The sequence below is a fragment of the Canis lupus genome, chromosome 20 (assembly GCF_011100685.1).
Source record: "Canis lupus familiaris isolate Mischka breed German Shepherd chromosome 20, alternate assembly UU_Cfam_GSD_1.0, whole genome shotgun sequence".
NCBI classification, from domain to species: Eukaryota; Metazoa; Chordata; class Mammalia; order Carnivora; family Canidae; genus Canis; species Canis lupus.
Genome location: NC_049241.1, coordinates 3,121,342 through 3,138,519, shown reverse-complemented (window position 1 = coordinate 3,138,519; position 17,178 = coordinate 3,121,342). Strand labels below are relative to the sequence as shown.

At 45.4% G+C, this 17,178-nt stretch overlaps 1 protein-coding gene across 17 annotated transcripts in view; it reads right to left on the bottom strand.

Annotated features, from left to right (window-relative positions):
- CFAP92 (cilia and flagella associated protein 92 (putative)) overlaps positions 1–12,432 on the bottom strand; it is a 59,496-nt gene extending 47,064 nt beyond the window's left edge. For 3 of the 17 annotated variants that reach the window (XM_038565504.1, XM_038565511.1, XM_038565507.1), the window contains exons 1-8: positions 12,290–12,425; positions 11,997–12,083; positions 11,396–11,690; positions 10,137–10,327; positions 9,368–9,572; positions 5,976–6,107; positions 4,781–4,868; positions 3,608–3,732 (exon numbers count right to left, since the gene is read on the bottom strand). In XM_038565504.1, coding sequence (XP_038421432.1) covers positions 3,608–3,732; positions 4,781–4,868; positions 5,976–6,107; positions 9,368–9,572; positions 10,137–10,327; positions 11,396–11,657 — 1,003 coding nt within the window. In that variant the 5' untranslated portion in view covers positions 11,658–11,690; positions 11,997–12,083; positions 12,290–12,425. Of the gene's footprint in view, positions 1–3,607; positions 3,733–4,780; positions 4,869–5,975; positions 6,108–9,367; positions 9,573–10,136; positions 10,328–11,395; positions 11,691–11,996; positions 12,084–12,289 lie in introns of all 17 variants that reach the window. The other 14 variants (XM_038565510.1, XM_038565505.1, XM_038565501.1 and 11 more) reach the window with 10 other exon arrangements.
- Positions 12,433–17,178: the final 4,746 nt, after the last annotated feature.

The following is a 17,178-nucleotide window of genomic DNA, read 5'->3' as shown; positions in this document are numbered from 1 at the left end:
CACACATGCTGCAGAGATTCAGAAAGGTGCCTTTGTGCTGCTGCCCTGCCCCAGCACCCAGAAGAGGTCTAAATATGGACAGCTGACTGGTTGTCAGTTAACAGGCAGAGGAGGCCGAGGTTGGATGATGATCACAACACCACCAGATGCCAAATTTCTCCCTCAAGTCAGCTCTTAACCACAGTGTAGGGCTGAGGTTCAGGCTTTGGAGTTGAATCACAAGGTTCCAGAACCACATCTCCCCCCTGACCCATTCTGAGCCTCAATCACCTTATCTGGAGAATGGAGGCAATAGCACTTTTTAGGGTGTGAGAGAAGTAAATGAGCAAAGGTACATAAATACTCAGCTTAGATCCAGAAAAAAAAAAAAAAGAGAGACAATAAGATCTATATGTCTATGGTAATTAAAGCCATGAGCTAGTTGTTCCATGATATAAAGACCAATGGAACAGACTATCAAAAGCCCAGAAATATACTGCATGCATAAGGGGGACTCAGTAAATGCCAGAGGTGGTGTTTCAGATCAGAGGGAAGGATGGACTAGTCCGTTAATTGTACTGCTATCCATTTGGAGGCAAAGGAAATTACTTGGCACCTCATGCCATATGCAAAATGAATGGCAGACTAACGGTGGAAAACAAAAAAACTTCAAAATCATTAGAAGAATACATCAGCTCTACTGATGTCCGGATGAGGAAGGATTTCTTAAACTCTATCAAAATGACAAAATAGGAATAATGACTGGTGTGAAAAACAAGACAGCGTACATAAGTAAAAGGGTAAGTTACCCAGGCCTATGATGTTTACAGGCATCTAAGTGGCAATGCGCAATTATCCAGAAGATGTAAAAAATAAAGCTTATGGATCAGCGAGAAAAAATGTAAACCCAGGGGCCCCTGGGTTGCTCAGTCCATTAAGCGTCTGCCTGCAGCTCACGTCATGATCTTGGGGTCCTGGGATTGAGCTCAGTCGGGCTCCCTACGCAGCAGGGCCTCTGCTTCTCCCTCTCCCTCTACTCCTCCTCCCCTACCCCACTTGTGCACTTGCTCTGTATAAATAAATAAATAAATAAATAAATAAATAAATAAATAAATAAATAAATAAATAAATAACAATCTTTTTTAAAAAGTGTAAAACCCAACAGAAAAATAAGCAAAGAAACAGGACAGGCAAATCACATAGGATTGTGACCAAATAAGTGTATGAGATGCTATCAACCCCACGAGGAATCAGGAAGTAAGCCCCTGACCATGCCAAGCATGGCTGATAACGTGAAAAAGCTGGAATTCTCAGGACTTCTGTCAGGAAGGCAAATAGGTACAACCAGAGAGTAAACCAGCAGTATCTCCTGAAGGGTCAAGGTGCATTTCCCAGGCCGTGATCCCACTGGAGAAATGCCCTAGACTCTCTGGAACATGCAAATAGAGACCTGCACAAGGACGCTCACTATCACAATGTTGGTGACAGTGGGAAATTGGAGACAACCCAAATGTCCCTCAGTGGAGAGTCCACGGGTGATGGATGGCACATCCATCTAATGGGGCATCTACAGAAGTTACAAAGAAGGAGCTGGTCTTACATATATGAACACAAATAAATCTCAAAAATCAAACTTAAAGCAAAGAGTAAGTTGCAGGAAGGTACGTACAGTATGAAATCATCTCTGTAACTCATAAAAACAAAAATCAATACAATGTTGTATGCATGTGTCAGAAAGAAAAGGGTGGCAGCGAAGGGTCACACCAATTTCTATGCAGGATAGGATATGCTTTAAAAAGGATCCCTCGGGGCTTCAGGGGCTGGCCCGGGTGGGTGGTTTGGTGCCGCCTTCGCCCAGGGCGTGACCCCGGAGTCCTGGGATCGTCCTGCGACCCGCCACGGGCTCCTGCATGGAGCCTGATTCTCCCTCTGCTTATCTCTCTGCCTCTCTGTCTCTCTGTGTCTCTCATGAATAAATAAATAAAATCCTTAAAAAAAAAAAAAAGGATATGCTTTTTAAAAAAAGACTATTTAATAGAAAGAGAAGGAGAGCATAAGTAGAGGGAAGGGCAGAGGGAAAGGAAGACCCCTCACTGAGCAGGGAGCCCTACACAGGCTAGATCATAGGACCTTGGGATCAGGCCCTGAGCCAAAGGCAGATGTTTAACCAACTGAGCCACTCAGGCACCCTAGGGTATGCTCCTTAAAAGCACAGGGTACAAAGGAAACAAACTGTATCTGTAAACTTTTCTTTCTCAAAAAGAAGGAAGGAAGAAAGGAAGGAAGGAAGAGAGGGAGGGAGGAGGGAGGTGGAGGGAGGGGAGGGGAGGGAAGGGTAAGGAGAAAAGATGAGGAAAGAGCAAGGAAAAAAAAGAAAAGAGCAAGAAAGAAATTAAGAAAATATGGCAAAATATTAACACCTAAATTGTAATACATTGTTGTATTTTCTGTGTATTCTATTTTTTTCAAAATAAAAAGGATGGTTTGAATAGCTCATTAAAATGCTTATGGAACTTTTTTGAAAAGCAAGGCTGTTTAATCTGGAAAAGAGAAAACTCAGAAAGGGTTGAAGGTGTGCAGATATGAAAGTATGAACTAGTCTTTTAGGGCCTTAAGAATAGGAATGTGAGCAACTGTGTTTGCGATGCCTGGCAGAGAGCCCGCCTCAAGCAGTCACTTCTCTCTGCAGTTTCACAATGTTCAACTCGAACCAGGAAAAGCAGATTAATTGATAGAGAGTTAAGGAAATTATTTGTAGCAGTTACAGCTGTACAAACAGGAAGTGGGCCATCCCAGGAGGCAGCAAGTGCACCAGCTCTAGAATATTCCACCTCATACTGGAAACCTAATTGCTTGCTAAAAAACTGGTGAGGAGAACAAGGTCAAGAATGAAGACATCAATGTAGTGGTTTATGAGGACCATTGCCCCTCGGTCTGTTGCTATGACTGTAAGCTTCTGCGTGAGTGACTCCCGCAAACTGGGATGCCATTTCCCTCATTCCACCATAAGAAGCAAATAACTTGGGGCACCTGGGTGACTCAGTGGTTGAGTGTCTGCCTTTGGTCAGGTCATGATCCTGGGATCCTGAGTCCCACATCAGGCTCCCAACGGGGAGCCTGCTTCTCCCTCTGCCTGTGTCTTTGCCTCTCTCTGTGTCCCTCATGAATAAATAAACTTTTTTTAAAGAAAGCAACTTATCTTCCAAGATTCTTTCCATAAACCTGACTCTTTAGTGCTCCCCCAACATTAGTATCTGTCAAATAAGACAGTAGTTATTTATTTGAAAGTCTACAGCCAACATTAGAGATTTTCATGCTCCCCGTGTTCATGACACCATGAGTCAGGAGCACAGAAACATTGATGGAGTGAGGAGGGATGTAGTGTGGTTGGGTGGGATGAAGTGGGTAAGTGAATGGGATGAAATGGATGGATGGGTGGGTGGTGGGGATGGCTGGATGAGATGAGATGGAGTGGGTAAATTGAAAGTGTATGGAGTGTTCTTTCAATTTCGAGTATCATTGGGTCAGATATCAAAGAATCTTTCTAAAGTATTCTGAATTTGAAATATTTCATAATTCTTCCAAGTCTAGTTATATTACAAAATTCCAAAATCCCATCCTAACTTACTTTGAAATTTTTGCTTTTCTAACATGTTTGTTAAGCTGCTAAATGATGGTCTTTCAGTTAATTCCTTCACCTCCGTCCCAGCTACTGCTCCCAAAGAAACAGCTGTTTCTCTTGATATACTCCATCTAGAAAATTCCCAAAGAGAAAAATAAATGAAGGTAAAAAAAAAAAAAATCAGAGATCAGATCTAAGAATGTATTCACTGGACTAAATTTTTTTTTAATGACATTGCATTCCTCGAGACAATTCTTCTTAAATTGCAATGTGCATATGAATCACCGTTAAATATGCCATTAAATAAAATTCAGGTTATGGCTCAGTAAGCCTGGGGTGGACCTGACATTCCACATTTTTAACAAGTTCCCAGTAATACTAATGCTGTTGCTCTGCAGACCACACTTGTACTATCAATTTCTAGCCAACTAGAAATATTATGGAAAATAATATATATTTTATAAAAGCAGTCAAAATTCAATCCAACATCTATTGAAAGAAAAAAAATAACTATTAAAATCATAGAGGCAAAGCTGAATTAGGTGAAATGATATACCATAATCATGGATAGGAAAACTTCACAATGTAAGAAGGTCAATTCTTCTCAAATCAACACAAAAACTATTTTTTAAAAGTCAAGATTTTTTAATGACATAGCCTCTTTGTTCTCCACATCCCATTCTCCCAAGCCACCAGCTGGGCTTCCATTCTACCTCTGGTCCCCACAGCATCCAAGGAATCTCTTTCTCCGGGTCCTTCTTAGGCTCCAAAAGCAAATGCATTCAGCAGGAAAGGCTGTGGACTTGGTGATCCAAAGATATGGGTTGGAGTCCTGGCTTTACCTACACTCCCAAGATTCCCAAGAATTCCAGTTTTAAAACCTTGAGCAAATTGCTAACCACTCTGTTATGTTGTGAAGAAAACGGAAATAGTAACACCACTTCACAGAGTGTCCATGATGAGGATTAAGTGAGATAAACCAACACGTGCAAAAGCATGGTGCATGTTTGCCTTCATAAACACAAGCATTCCTTTCTCTCTTCCTTTAATTTCACCTGGATTGCATGAGCTCAGACTTAAGTTACTAAAAATCCACATGATTCTTGGTGAGAGTCTGTACAGCTTGTACAAGAAGGGGTTCTGCTCCCACTCCCCAAAATAACATGGGTCCATCCTTACCGAACTGTAGTAAGATCTTCCATTCTGAGTATCTTTTCATATTCCTCGGAGATCTTGGAAAAAGTTTCAGACTCTGCTGGGTGAGAATCTGATAATATTTATTAGCAAATGGACTTCTTGTTCCATTCTAGTTCATTGAAAAATGAGGGCCCTTTACCCATTTTGTAATGCCAGTCACCAGACAGAGGGATGGGTGTATGGTAAGCATAAAAAAATTGGTTAATTTTTAATGAGTAAATAAATATACAGACTTTATGATTATTTGGACAAATGGAGGCAAGAGGAGGCCTCTAGTTTCTTATAGAACACTCCACATAAGGGGGAAAAGAAAGAAAAAAGTCTATTATTTATCCAGTGTCCAATTCATCACCGTTTATATTAGAGAGTACTGAAAACACTCCCAAGAGCCCTACATTCCCACCTATAAGGAATGTTACAGTGCTACCAGCAGATGAAAAATTATGTAGTCACCACAAATGGAGTTTATGCCAAGTTCTTAAGTAAATAGGAAACTGTACATGGTGACATATTAATCTCAGAAAACAAAATTATGTATCCAGGACAACCTCATCTGTGTAAAAAAAAAAAAAAAAAAGAACCTTACAACAAAGGAATTGGCCAAAAAGTATATAATAACTACTCAAATATTACAATGCTTGTTCCTGGTGATGGACCTATAGATTGTTTTTCCTGCTTGTCTTATACCTTTCTATATTCACTAATTTTTCTTACTCTTTTTTTTTTTTTTAGTTTTATTTATTCACTCAGGAGAGACACAGAGAGAGAGAGAGAGAGAGAGGCAGAGAGACACAGGCAGAGGGAGAAGCAGGCTCCATGCAGGGAGCCTGACGTGGGACTCAATCCTGGGTCTCCAGGATCACACCCTGGGCTGAAGGTGGCGCTAAACCGCTGAGCCACCCAGGCTGTCCTTCACTAATTTTTCTAAAAATACCCCACATATATAGAAAAGTCTTGTAAGTCATAAAATAAAAATTAAGCAAAGAAAAAGGTTCAATGACAAAAAGTGATTGCATTGAGAGCAGCTCTGGTTTCCCAGAGTGAGCTAGCACCAGCCGGAGATGCTGATACACACGAGGGACAGCAGTATACATGCACGGCACCAGCAACACCAATCCAACCCTGTCCCTGCCCCAGATTCACACCTAACTTGTCCTCAGGGGCCATCTCCACTCACCATGCAAAGACTTTGTGTGCTTTCCTGCTTTCTCTGTTTTCTCTCGTGCATCCTCCTGGTTCCACTTCCCTCTGATGTGTAGACCCTGTGCAGACAATCTTCTCTGACTTAAAACCAAATTTTTCACTTCTTCTAGAATGCAGGAGAAGAATCATTGACTAGGTTAATCAGAAATGCTTACAGAACACCTTCCATGTGTACGGCACTCTCCTGGTGCCGGAGATGGAGCATGTGGGTAAGACAGGCAGGGCCACTGCCCACCAGAAGTAGTTGCACAGGAGGCTGCTTCAAAATACCAACTGGCAATGGCTTCTTCCAAACAAGACCACTAAGTACTTGACCTGTGTGGTTCCATTTAAGCACCACACTCACTTGAAGGAAGGCACTTCCACTTGCCCTATTTTACAGATGGGGAGTATGACACTTCTATAACTTTCCTGTGGTCAGAGAGCTGGTACTTATTAAGTCAAAACTACTCCCAGGGCTCCTTGCAGTCAGCTAGGGAGATGAGCCCTCTATCTTTCATTTCTATCAATACAGGACTCTGCATGTTTGTAGCAGCAACCACTAGATGAGGAATAATGAACGCGCCGAGGGAGCGAATGAATGAATGTAGATAATAGAAGATGCAGGAAAGAGGTGAAAAAAAGGAGGTGCAATTAGATTCAGTGTTGAAGGACAGATACCAATATAAAAAGGTGCAGAGCAATGAAGTGCCAAGGTCAAAGCTGTGATATAGACAAGTCAATGGTAGGAGAGAGGAGATAGGGAAGAAACCTGGATGCAGAGGGAGGAGCCAGCTGAGGGGGTAGAAAGTCCCAAAAAACACAACACAGGCAGGGCACCAACCAAGTGTTGGAGAGAGAGACAGCCAAGAGCTGAGGGCATAGCAGATGCCACACATGACTTCAAGGCTTCACAAATGATAGTCTTTGTCCAGGACTGAGAAACCAAGAAGTTGAGCAGATTTAATAGAGGAGACAGGCTAATACTTGATGGGATGTTCCATTCAAGACCAGCAAGCCAAAAATTGACAAGTTGTGGCATGGGACCTATGGTTCACCCAAATATGTTTCCTATCCTCTTTGTAACATGAGCCAACCTCTCATGCCATTTCTGCCTTCCCGAGAGACAGGAGTATCAAGAAAATAGCTTTAAAAGTGAAAAAAGGCAGGACTTAAGACAACACGTGCACCAGATGCATTTTCATCAAAATGTTCTCCTGGGGCACCTGGTGGCTCAGTAGTTGAGCATCTCCTTTTGGCTCAGATTATGATCCCGGGGTCCTGGGATCAAGTCCCACATCGGGGTCCCCACAGGGAGCCTGCTTCTCCCTCTGCCTATGTCTCTGCCTCACTCTCTGTGTCTCTCATGAATAAATAAAATCTTTTTAAAAATGTTCTCCTTACATATAAAACACACAGGGAAATGTTAACAATGACCACCTCTGGTCAGGCATCATGGGATCTTATTTCTTTCTCTCTTGTCCTAGTCAATTTCTCTCTCTCTCTTTTTTTTTTTTTTAACATTGATTTATTTGACAGAGAGGAAAAAAAAAAGGCATGGGGGAGGGGCAGTGGGAGAGTGAGAAGCAGACTCCACACTGAGCACAGAGACTGTCATCCCACAACCCCGAGATCATGACTTGAGCTGAAATCAAGAGTCAGACACCCAGCCACTGAGACACCCAGGCGCCCCTGTGCTAGTCATTTCTAAATTGTTTTTCAAAGTGAACATTCACAGCTTATGGAAAAATGATTTAACATAAGAGGCAGTGATGCCAGGCTTGAGATGGGGTTTGAGGAAGAACAAGTGCTGTCATTTCAAGAATACTCACAAAGGCCCATGGCCCTCCCTGCAGGGCCTCCTTCCTTTTCTGGCCAGCTGATTCCATTTACCCTTCCAGACTCGGCTCCTCTGGCCCCTTCTCAGGGAAGCCTTCCTGATAGACCCGCCCCAACACCCCTGCTCCAATGTGAGCTCACTTCAGGGCAGATGTTTACCAGAAATTCTGGCTCAGCAACTCTGGGGTAGGCCCTGGATCCTACATCTAGGCACACTCCAAATACATCTAAGAGAGGTGATTTTGAATCCCACACTTTGAAGATGCAGGTCTTTCCTTTGGTCCAAAAAGAAAAGTCACCTTGAATGCCATTTTCTCACACAGAAACCCTACAATGAGTAGTGTAGATATAAACAAGTGATTCTCAGCCAGGGGTGAGTCTGCTTTTCTCCCCAGGAGACATTTGGCAACGTCTGAAGAAAATTTTGGTTGTCACAACTGGGAGGCTACTCCTGGCATCTAGCAGGTGGAGGCCAGGAGTGCTGCTAAGCACAGGGAGCCCCCACAACAAGGAATGGTCTGACCCAAAATGCCAACAGCACCAGGAAACCTCAGGTATAAGTGAAAGATGAACAGTCAGAAGCAGCAAGCCCCCAGGGCCAGAAAGGCTCCTCGAGAAGGCAGGCTGGAAAGCCCAAGAAAGCAGAGGGTTTCTAGTCACACAAAAAACGGGTTCCGATTCACGCCCTTCAGGCAGGTGTCAGTGTTCTTTGCTCACTGTAAATTGGGGGGTAACTATACTTGTCTGGAGCCACCAACAATAGTGATAATAGCACCATACTCCATCCATTCTCGGATGCACCTCGCCATGACCTTTTCACATCTCTAAAAACTGGATGCATCTTAAAATTAATGCCACGGCCTAGTTCAATTGATAGCATTTTAGTATAGCTTCTAAATTCTTTAGCGACAACACACACCCTCTTTATTGCTGGAGGTGTGGGGACATTCCCATCCCTGTGCCCTGGGTGCATATAACCAGAGGAAGTGGAAGGGTGCCCAAGGCCACTGGCTAGTTCAAGATGGGAGACAGGTTTGATTAAGCTGGCGGACTTCAAAGCCTGGATTTTTCCACTCCTCCTAGCTCTCTCCTTGGAAGTGAGCTCAAGAGGAGACTTTCTGGTATTGATAAAATATTTACCCAAATAAGAATTAGAAGGTCTAATACGGTTGTCTCAGGATCATGGGATTTTAAAGTTTTCTCTTGTTTCTTGGTGTCTTTTTTTTTTTGGATAGTAGCTAACACCCATGTCAGGAGACATGTGAGTGCTTCCTGGGAACAGAAGTCCAGAAATGTGGTGGAGGCAGAGGTGGTGACCAATGTGCATGCACAGACACTGCCCACCCTCAGACACAACTCCATGAGGCGCTACTTCCTGATGCTCAAGCTTGTCCTGGACGGATGGGGCACCACGGACACACAAATCAACATGTGCCCTGGGGAAAATGAGATGAAGTAAACGAGGGGACACTGGCTCTGCTCCTGTTACTGGTGAGAAGTCACGCACCTCTAGCAATGTTTCAAATAAAACACAAATACTCGACTCACCACAACATCCTGTATCTTCTGAATACCCAGTTGTCTTTAACCGGTAATACTTGACTTTTCTTGAAACCTTGTCCTTGGTGTCCCAGACCCTCATGGTTATTTTGTGAAAATTTATTTTCTTTAGTAATTCCTTCGTCATGTTGATGTTAAAAGTCTGCGTCCATGACACCCAGACTTTGTCCCCTTCTTGCCAAGGCCTCACTGTCTGTGTCAAAGAACACCGAGAGGCCTTAAGTGTGCAAGACTGGAAGGCTCAGCAGCCTGAGATTCCTCACCCCCGCCAGCCTCAGCCTTCTGAGCCCTGCTCTCCACCTGCCTGCCTTTTGTACCCAGCGCTCCTCCCAACCCCGCTCCCAGCTCCCACCTCATTCAGGAAACAAGTGTCCCAGCTAGAGCCCATCACACTTCTGGGTTCATCAGAAAAGACAAAGCAGTTACCTGCAAACCGTGCCCTTTCTGATGACTTCCAAACACTGACCCAGAGCCAGACCACAGGCAGGAGGGTGGGAGTGTGTGCGCACATGGATATACACAGGTACTCATACAGAGAAGGAAATCACAAAAGGAGCAAAAACTTTGAACCACCAAAGAAATTTCTAGATAAAGATATGTAAATAGAAAGCTCAGTAATTGGTATTTTTAGGTCAGTGTGGATTCTCATTCAGTAGGTCTGGCAGGGGGGATCCCAATATTCTGCATTTCTAGCAAGCTCCAGGGGAAGCAAGCACACCTTATGCAGTATTAGACTATATACAAGGTACACACACACCTTAATTCCTGAATCCAGGAACACTTTGGCCACCATTGGAAATACCACCATGTCAACTTTTTTAGGCTCCCCATCATCTGGCAGAAGGAAATACTCAATGTGGTAGTAACGGCGATACTTTGCAGTTGGTTTGTCCATTTTAGGGTGTTTCCTATATTTTTCTATCAAAATTGTATATTTTCCTTTATAACCTAGAAGACATGAATTTAATGAGTCTTGTTTGAACCTCACATGGGAAAGTACACCCATCTCCACAGTTCTCTGGAACCAAGAAAGAGCCTGATGCTGTGGAAGGACACCCACTCCCATGCTGCTTGCCCTGCTTGGGGGCTGAGATGCAGGTCCAGTCTGTCTAGCCAGTAGAGTTAACAGGGTCTGCACTGGACATCAGGGCACAAAAATTCAGTGCATGACTCTGAGAGGGAGTGTCTCTTTAAATTTTTCACCTGAGGTGCTTCACCTGCCTTCCCCGGTCTTGGCAGTAAAAAAGTTCAAGTTCCCCAGAAGATAGGTCAATTCGAAAGAACTCTAAAAGAGTTCTTTACTCTGCCCCTAATCTTGGCGTTCAATCATGTGATTCACTTTGGCCCAAAAAATGTTAGCAGGTGGGGGAGGTGCCCAAAGACCTGAAGAGTTCTTGGATGTTTGGGCTTGCCCTCTTGTTAAGGAAAAGCAGAGACACACAGAATGTGTCTGGCTGACCCACATGTCCAGCAGAAGGATGAGAGGCACACATGAAGCAGAGCAGAGCCCACCACAGGGAGCCTAGCCTGGATCCCCCCACCTGCCCATCCAGGAGAACAAGGGATTTGCATTTGGAGCCCCGGGCTTGGGGAGTTGTTCAAATTTGTTACACAGGATTTGGGGGGCAAAAGGTAACTGATATGCCTATATACTCAGAGATTTTAATTCAGCACATCTGAGAATTTAAACACGGAACCTGATGATGGATAGCCAGTTTATGGGAACCAATGCCCTAACCTGTTTCTCATTCATTCATCCACAAATAGAATAATTAGGGTTGTTGACAGTTGCTAGGCCCAATAAATTAAGCACATGGAGTGTGTTTAATCACTCACTTGCCTAGCCCACAGTGAACCCCCTAAAATTGCAGTTTCTTTCCTGAGCTCTGCTGCTGGCATTGGGCACCCCACTTGGGGAAGACAGTAGACAGAGCCTAGGTGCCCCAAACCTCTGGGAGAAGGTCATCTGTGCACTCCCTTTTTGAGAGGGTGTTGGGATTCAGCTCTAGTACTTACCAGTGTTGACTGGGAGGGCCAGTGAGATGATGAATTTGCAGGGAACCACCTGGGGCACATCAGAGTTGAAGGTGCTGGCGGGCCCATATGAGGACTCGCTGCTGAATGGGTGCTCAGAGTCTGACTCCTGGGCTTGGGCTTTGACCTTCAGGTACTCCTCCATATCACACTCACTCCCAGACTGGTAAAAGCTGCCCATGGAGGACATGGGCCCCATGCTCACCCTGTCCTCATCCTCCCACTCCCAGGCGTGCAGCGACATTCTGAAGAGCACCCACAGGCGCGGCACTCCTGGCTGCAAGAAAATAAAGGCACTGCTGTCACCTCCCTCTATTCCCAGGAGGTAAGCTTCACCTCCTTCAGGATGACTCACTTTTCCCCTCCTTCCCTTCCCTGTCCTGGGTTGAAGGGTCAAGGCCTGGGACACTGCCTGGCACACGGTAGGCACTCAACAATGAACCACAGAGAATGATGGCTGGCAGTAATCATAAGTATCCCCAGTTTCTCCAACTTGAGTCTATCCTCCCCGCCCCAGCCGCTCCTCCTTTCACAAATCAATCACTGGCCCTCTGGAACGCCAGCTCCAGGTAAGTGCACTTACCGAGAACCGCAAAGCTGGGAGAGAAGCAGGTGCTTCCCCTCGAGAAGCCTTGGGCGAGAGCACAGGATGGGTTTGCAATGTGGGGACCTGCGAACCAGGCAAGGGGGACAGCACGTGCAAGAGCCTGGAGAGGTCGAAGAGGGCGAGAACCCCCGAGGCGAGACACGAATGGGCCTCCTCCCACTCCCACGTGTGCTCTAAAAGGCCTCCTCCGGGAGGAGGAACCCGGGCTAAGGTTTTGTTTAGAAAGGGGTGCCCAGGTGGAGCAGCAGATAGAGGGGGACCTTCCGTACCTGCAAGGGGATGCGCTGGGCAGCAACCTGGGGTCAGACCGGGGCGTCAGTCCGCTCGCACACCGCCGCAGGGAGGCCCGCGGGACGCCGCCGCGCAATTGTGTTTGACAGTTGCTAGGAGACGGGCGCGGCCCGGGCTTCGGGGGCGGGGCTCCGGGGCGGGGCTCCGGGGGTTGGGGCTTCCCGCCTCCCACCAGGTGCACAGACAAGGTCTGGCAAAAAAGGTGTTGCCTCCTTTCATCCACTCATTCATTCAGTCTTTAAGGAATTCCTGCTCTGAACGTGAGCACCTATTATATGCCTCGCCCTTCCCTACAGTACAGGGGACAGGGGTTTTGCCTCCCCCTTATACCGCCAGCAGCCCCTGCGTCCCATTCTTTGATAAAGGCAGCAGAAGCCATGGGCTCTGAAAACTCTGATAACCCTACCCTACCCCGAACCTCTTTCACATAGACTCTCTGCTTCTGTCGCTGACGTCCTTAAAGAGATGAGGAAACTGAGTCTCAGACTAGTGGCACGACTTGCCTGAGGCCACACGGGTGAGTGTGTCCTGGCAGCGCTGGACTGAAGTCCAGACTGACTCCAAAGTCTGCAAATACCCGCCCACCCAAACCCCCAGGTGAGAGAGGCTGGCTGCTGCTCCCTACGTAGACTATGTAATGACCAAGGCGTTGGCGTGCAGGGACACACCACAAGGTGACTGGCAAGAGGGGGCAGGAGCCAGGGACAGGTTTCATGGAGGAGGTGACAAAAGCCAAACTTCGGGGCTTGCCAAGCAGTGAAAGCAAGAGAAAGTATTCCAAGCAGAGGGAACAGCATACCACATGACCACTCATGGCAGCAACCAACCTCCGCAGCATCTCCCGTGGGGACAGCTCTGAGCTCAGAATTGAGGGGCCACAGGTCTTAGACAAAGCACCATTACCTGGTCCTGGATATGCATCAGAATCACCAGGGAGTATGTCAGAACTTCAATCCTGAGGCTTCGCTCCAGACCTGCAGTATTGATTCTCCAGCGGTGGGGCTTAGGAACCAGTAAACACAGGGTATTTTCTGAAGAGAGTCACTTCAATAGATTCCTTCCCACACATTCTTCTTCTAGAGTGATGTTGGCACTCCTCCCATCCAGTGGTGGGCCTAGTCCCTTCCCCTTTGAACCCAGATAGACCTTTGTGATCATCTCAGCCAAAGTGACACTCTGACTTCTGAGGCCAGCTTATACAAACTCCATCCACTTCTGTTTTGTCCATTTGGGGAGCTCATTCTAAGAACTCAGTCACTATGTTGTGAAGAAGCACAAGCAGCCACATGGCAAGTCCACATGGAGATGTGCTGGCCATAGCACCAGCAGAGCTCCCAGCTGACTCCCAGCCCCAAGCACCAAACATGCAAGAGTGCCAGGTTTCCAAAGATTCCAGCTCCCAGCCTTTAAGCCACCCCCAACTGACACTATGTGTAGCAAAAATCAGCTGTTATCACCAAGTTCACCCCAAATTGCAGATTTATGACCAACATAAATTATTCTCGTCTTAAGCCACTAAGGTTTAGGGGCACCTGGGTGGCTCAGTGGTTGAGCATCTGCCTTCGGCTCATGGTGTGATCCTGGGGTCTGCGGATGGAGTCCCACATCGGGCTCCCTGTGAGGAGCCTGCTTCTCTTTCTGCCTTTCTCTCTGTGTCTTTCATGAATACATAAACAAAATCTTAAAAAAAAAAAAAAAAGGCTCTAAGGAAAAAAAAAAGGCACTAAGGTTTAAGATGATTTGTTGCATGATAATAAACAACTGGAACAGACCCCCATATTTTTCAAAATTACCTCCACCAAGACTCTATTCCACAGTCAAGGATTAGAACCACTACCCTGAGAGAAATGGTGTCGAGGTCAAGATCCAGCGTGTCATGGGATGGAGTGAGGGCAAAGGTGTGCTACCTGGCACTCAGCTGTGAAAGGTGGATCCAAAATCGCACCTCCATCAGCAAAGATGGCTTCAGGACAGGCAAAGTCCACGTAAAGAAGAAAGGGCATGTGTTCCAGTTGTCTGTTGCTGCATAGCAAAACATCCCAAAACTTAACAGCATTAAAACAACAGCCACTTATTATTTTTTTACAGTTCTGTGGATCAGCTGGGCAACCACTGGTGGGGGTCAGACTCACTCACTGGGCTGCATCATCTGTATCAACAGGGCTGGAAGCTCCAAAATGGCAGTTGGGGTACCTTAATCCTCCCTCCCCACCATATGACCCTTCATGCTCCACCTGGCTGGACTAGCTTCCTCCAATGGCATTCTCAGGGCAGGGGTGCACGCTACAAGGCCCTTTGTCACCTAGGCCTGAAAATGGCACAGCATCACTTCCACCATATCCATTGACCAGAGCAAGTCACAAGGGCCAGCCAAGACCCAAGGGGATGAAGAACAGACTCCACATCCGGATAGGAGGAAGGGCAAAGCCACGGTGCAGAGCAATCTGAAGGGATTCAATCACTGTGTCCTTCTTCCTCGCAGGGTAGGGGAGCGCCAAAGCTTCCATGGGCACCTGAGGCTTTCTGAAGTTCTCCCAAGCCTCTGGCAGCTGGATGCATATTTGGGGAACAGCTATATCCGTCTTCTCCTCACCATCTCTAACCCCCCCTTTTTTTTTTAAGTTTATTTATTTATTTATTTATTTATTTATTTTTATTTATTTATGATAGTCACACACAGAGAGAGAGATAGAGGCGGAGACACAGGCAGAGGGAGAAGCAGGCTCCATGCACCAGGAGCCCGATGTGGGATTTGATCCCGGGTCTCCAGGATCGCGCCCCGGGCCAAAGGCAGGCGCCAAACCGCTGCGCCACCCAGGGATCCCTCTAACCCCCCTTTTTAATCGCTGTACTGAGGTATATTTTATATCACAAAATTCATCCATTTCAAGTATAGAATTTAATGATTTTTAGTGACTTTACCAAGTGACAAAACCATCACCATAAATAAGTTTTAGAACATTTTTATCTTCCTAATAAGACCCTTCATACACATTTACGATTAATCTCTGTTCTGAGCCCCAGCCCCAGGTCACCACTAATCTACTTCCTATCCCTTTTCTGGACATTTCACATAGATGGAGTCATGTGATACATGGCTTTGCTTCGTGACTGACTTCTTTCGCTTAGCATAATGTTTCTGAAGTTCATTCATGCTGTAGTATTAATCAATACTCCATTACTTTTCATGGCTGAATAATGCTTCATTGTGTGATGCACATTTTGCCTATCTGTTCATCAGTTAATGGACATTGAGGTTGAACATTTAGATATTTATCAAAAATGCTGTCATGAACATGCCCACAAAAAGTCTCTGCGTGGACAAATGTGTTCATTCTCTTGGGTAGACACTCAGAGTTAAATAGCTGGGTCATGCGGTAATGATGTGGTAGTGATGCAGAGAACAAAGGCAAAAGAAAAAGATTTAAATTTCCTTACTACTTACAGCCCATTGACAAGTCCTTGAGACATGCAGAGTGATCTTCCTCTAGGACTCAGCTGCCTCTAGATACTTTGCTAGAGGCAGAAAGCAATCCTGGCTTAATATTAGTCCGAACTTCCAGGACCCTGAAAGTCTCCTTTAACATATAAAAATCCTTTTGGAAACTTCCTTTACCATCCCCTCCACCCCCAAGATACACGTTGGCAATCATCCTGCAAGCATGTGCTGCACTGATATACATCCGAAGGGTCTCACCACTAAGGTTTTACTAGATAGTAATAAACCACCTTTTCTTTATAAAAGCTAACTCCCACCCCCCCCCCCCACCCTGCAAGGTCCTAGAAATTTTGTTTCCAAAACCCTTAGAGACTTATGCTATCCCTAACCCCTCTCCCAACTTGAAAGTATATAATCAGTCACCCATCACAACTCAAATGCAGCTCTTTCTGTCCCCGGGGGCCGGGGCGGGGGGGGGGGGGGGTCCTGTCCCCGTGCTTTAATAAAACCACCTTTTTGCACCAAAGACGTCTTTCTTGGCCATTCACTCCTAAACTCCAATATTTCCACATCAGCAGTTTCACACTTGCTCTTTTTGAGAATTTGTCAAACTGTTTTCCAAAGCAGCTGCACCATTTCACATTCCCACCATCATAGTATGAGGGTTCCTGTCTCCATGTCGTCCAGAAACCATTTATTGTGGGTCTAACTTATTACGAATCCTCATGAGTATGAAACAGCATCCCATTGCAGTTTTATTTTGTATTTCCCTAATGACTAATGATACTGAGATCTTTTCATGGACTTATCGGCAATTCATATATCCTCTTTGGTAAACCATCTGTTCCTCTCTTTTGCCCCCTTTTTGATTGGGTTGTTTTTCTTCTGAGCTATAGGAGTTATCTGTAAAGTCTGAATACAAGTCCTTTACTGGACCTATGTTTTACAAACATTTTCTGGTCTCCTCTGGGTCCTTTCCCTTTCTTAAGGGTGTCTTTACCACTGCTGTTTGAAGTGCAAAAGTTTCAAATTGACTGATTTTTTTCCTTTTTGGACCATTCATTTTGTGCTATGACTAAGAAAGCTTTGCCTAGTTCAGTCCGATTTTTATTAGAAGTAAAATTGGTGTCTGAACACTAAGCAAATCTACTAACCAAGTCTCCTGAAAATATAAAAGCTCTGTCACTAAAAATGAGGACTCACAGACATTCCCAGACACTCCAGGGACTGCATAGAATGACGAAAGCTTTCTGAAAAACAGTTTGACAGTATCAAGAGCGAATAAAATGTTCAAACTCCCTGGCACAATAGTAAATCACTTGGGATACAGAGTCAACAGTTCACGGTGTTGTTTTAATGGAGAAAAACTGCAAACTACCTTGATGTGCGTCCCTGGAGGACAATGAAGCACCTTAGAGCTCAGTCGTA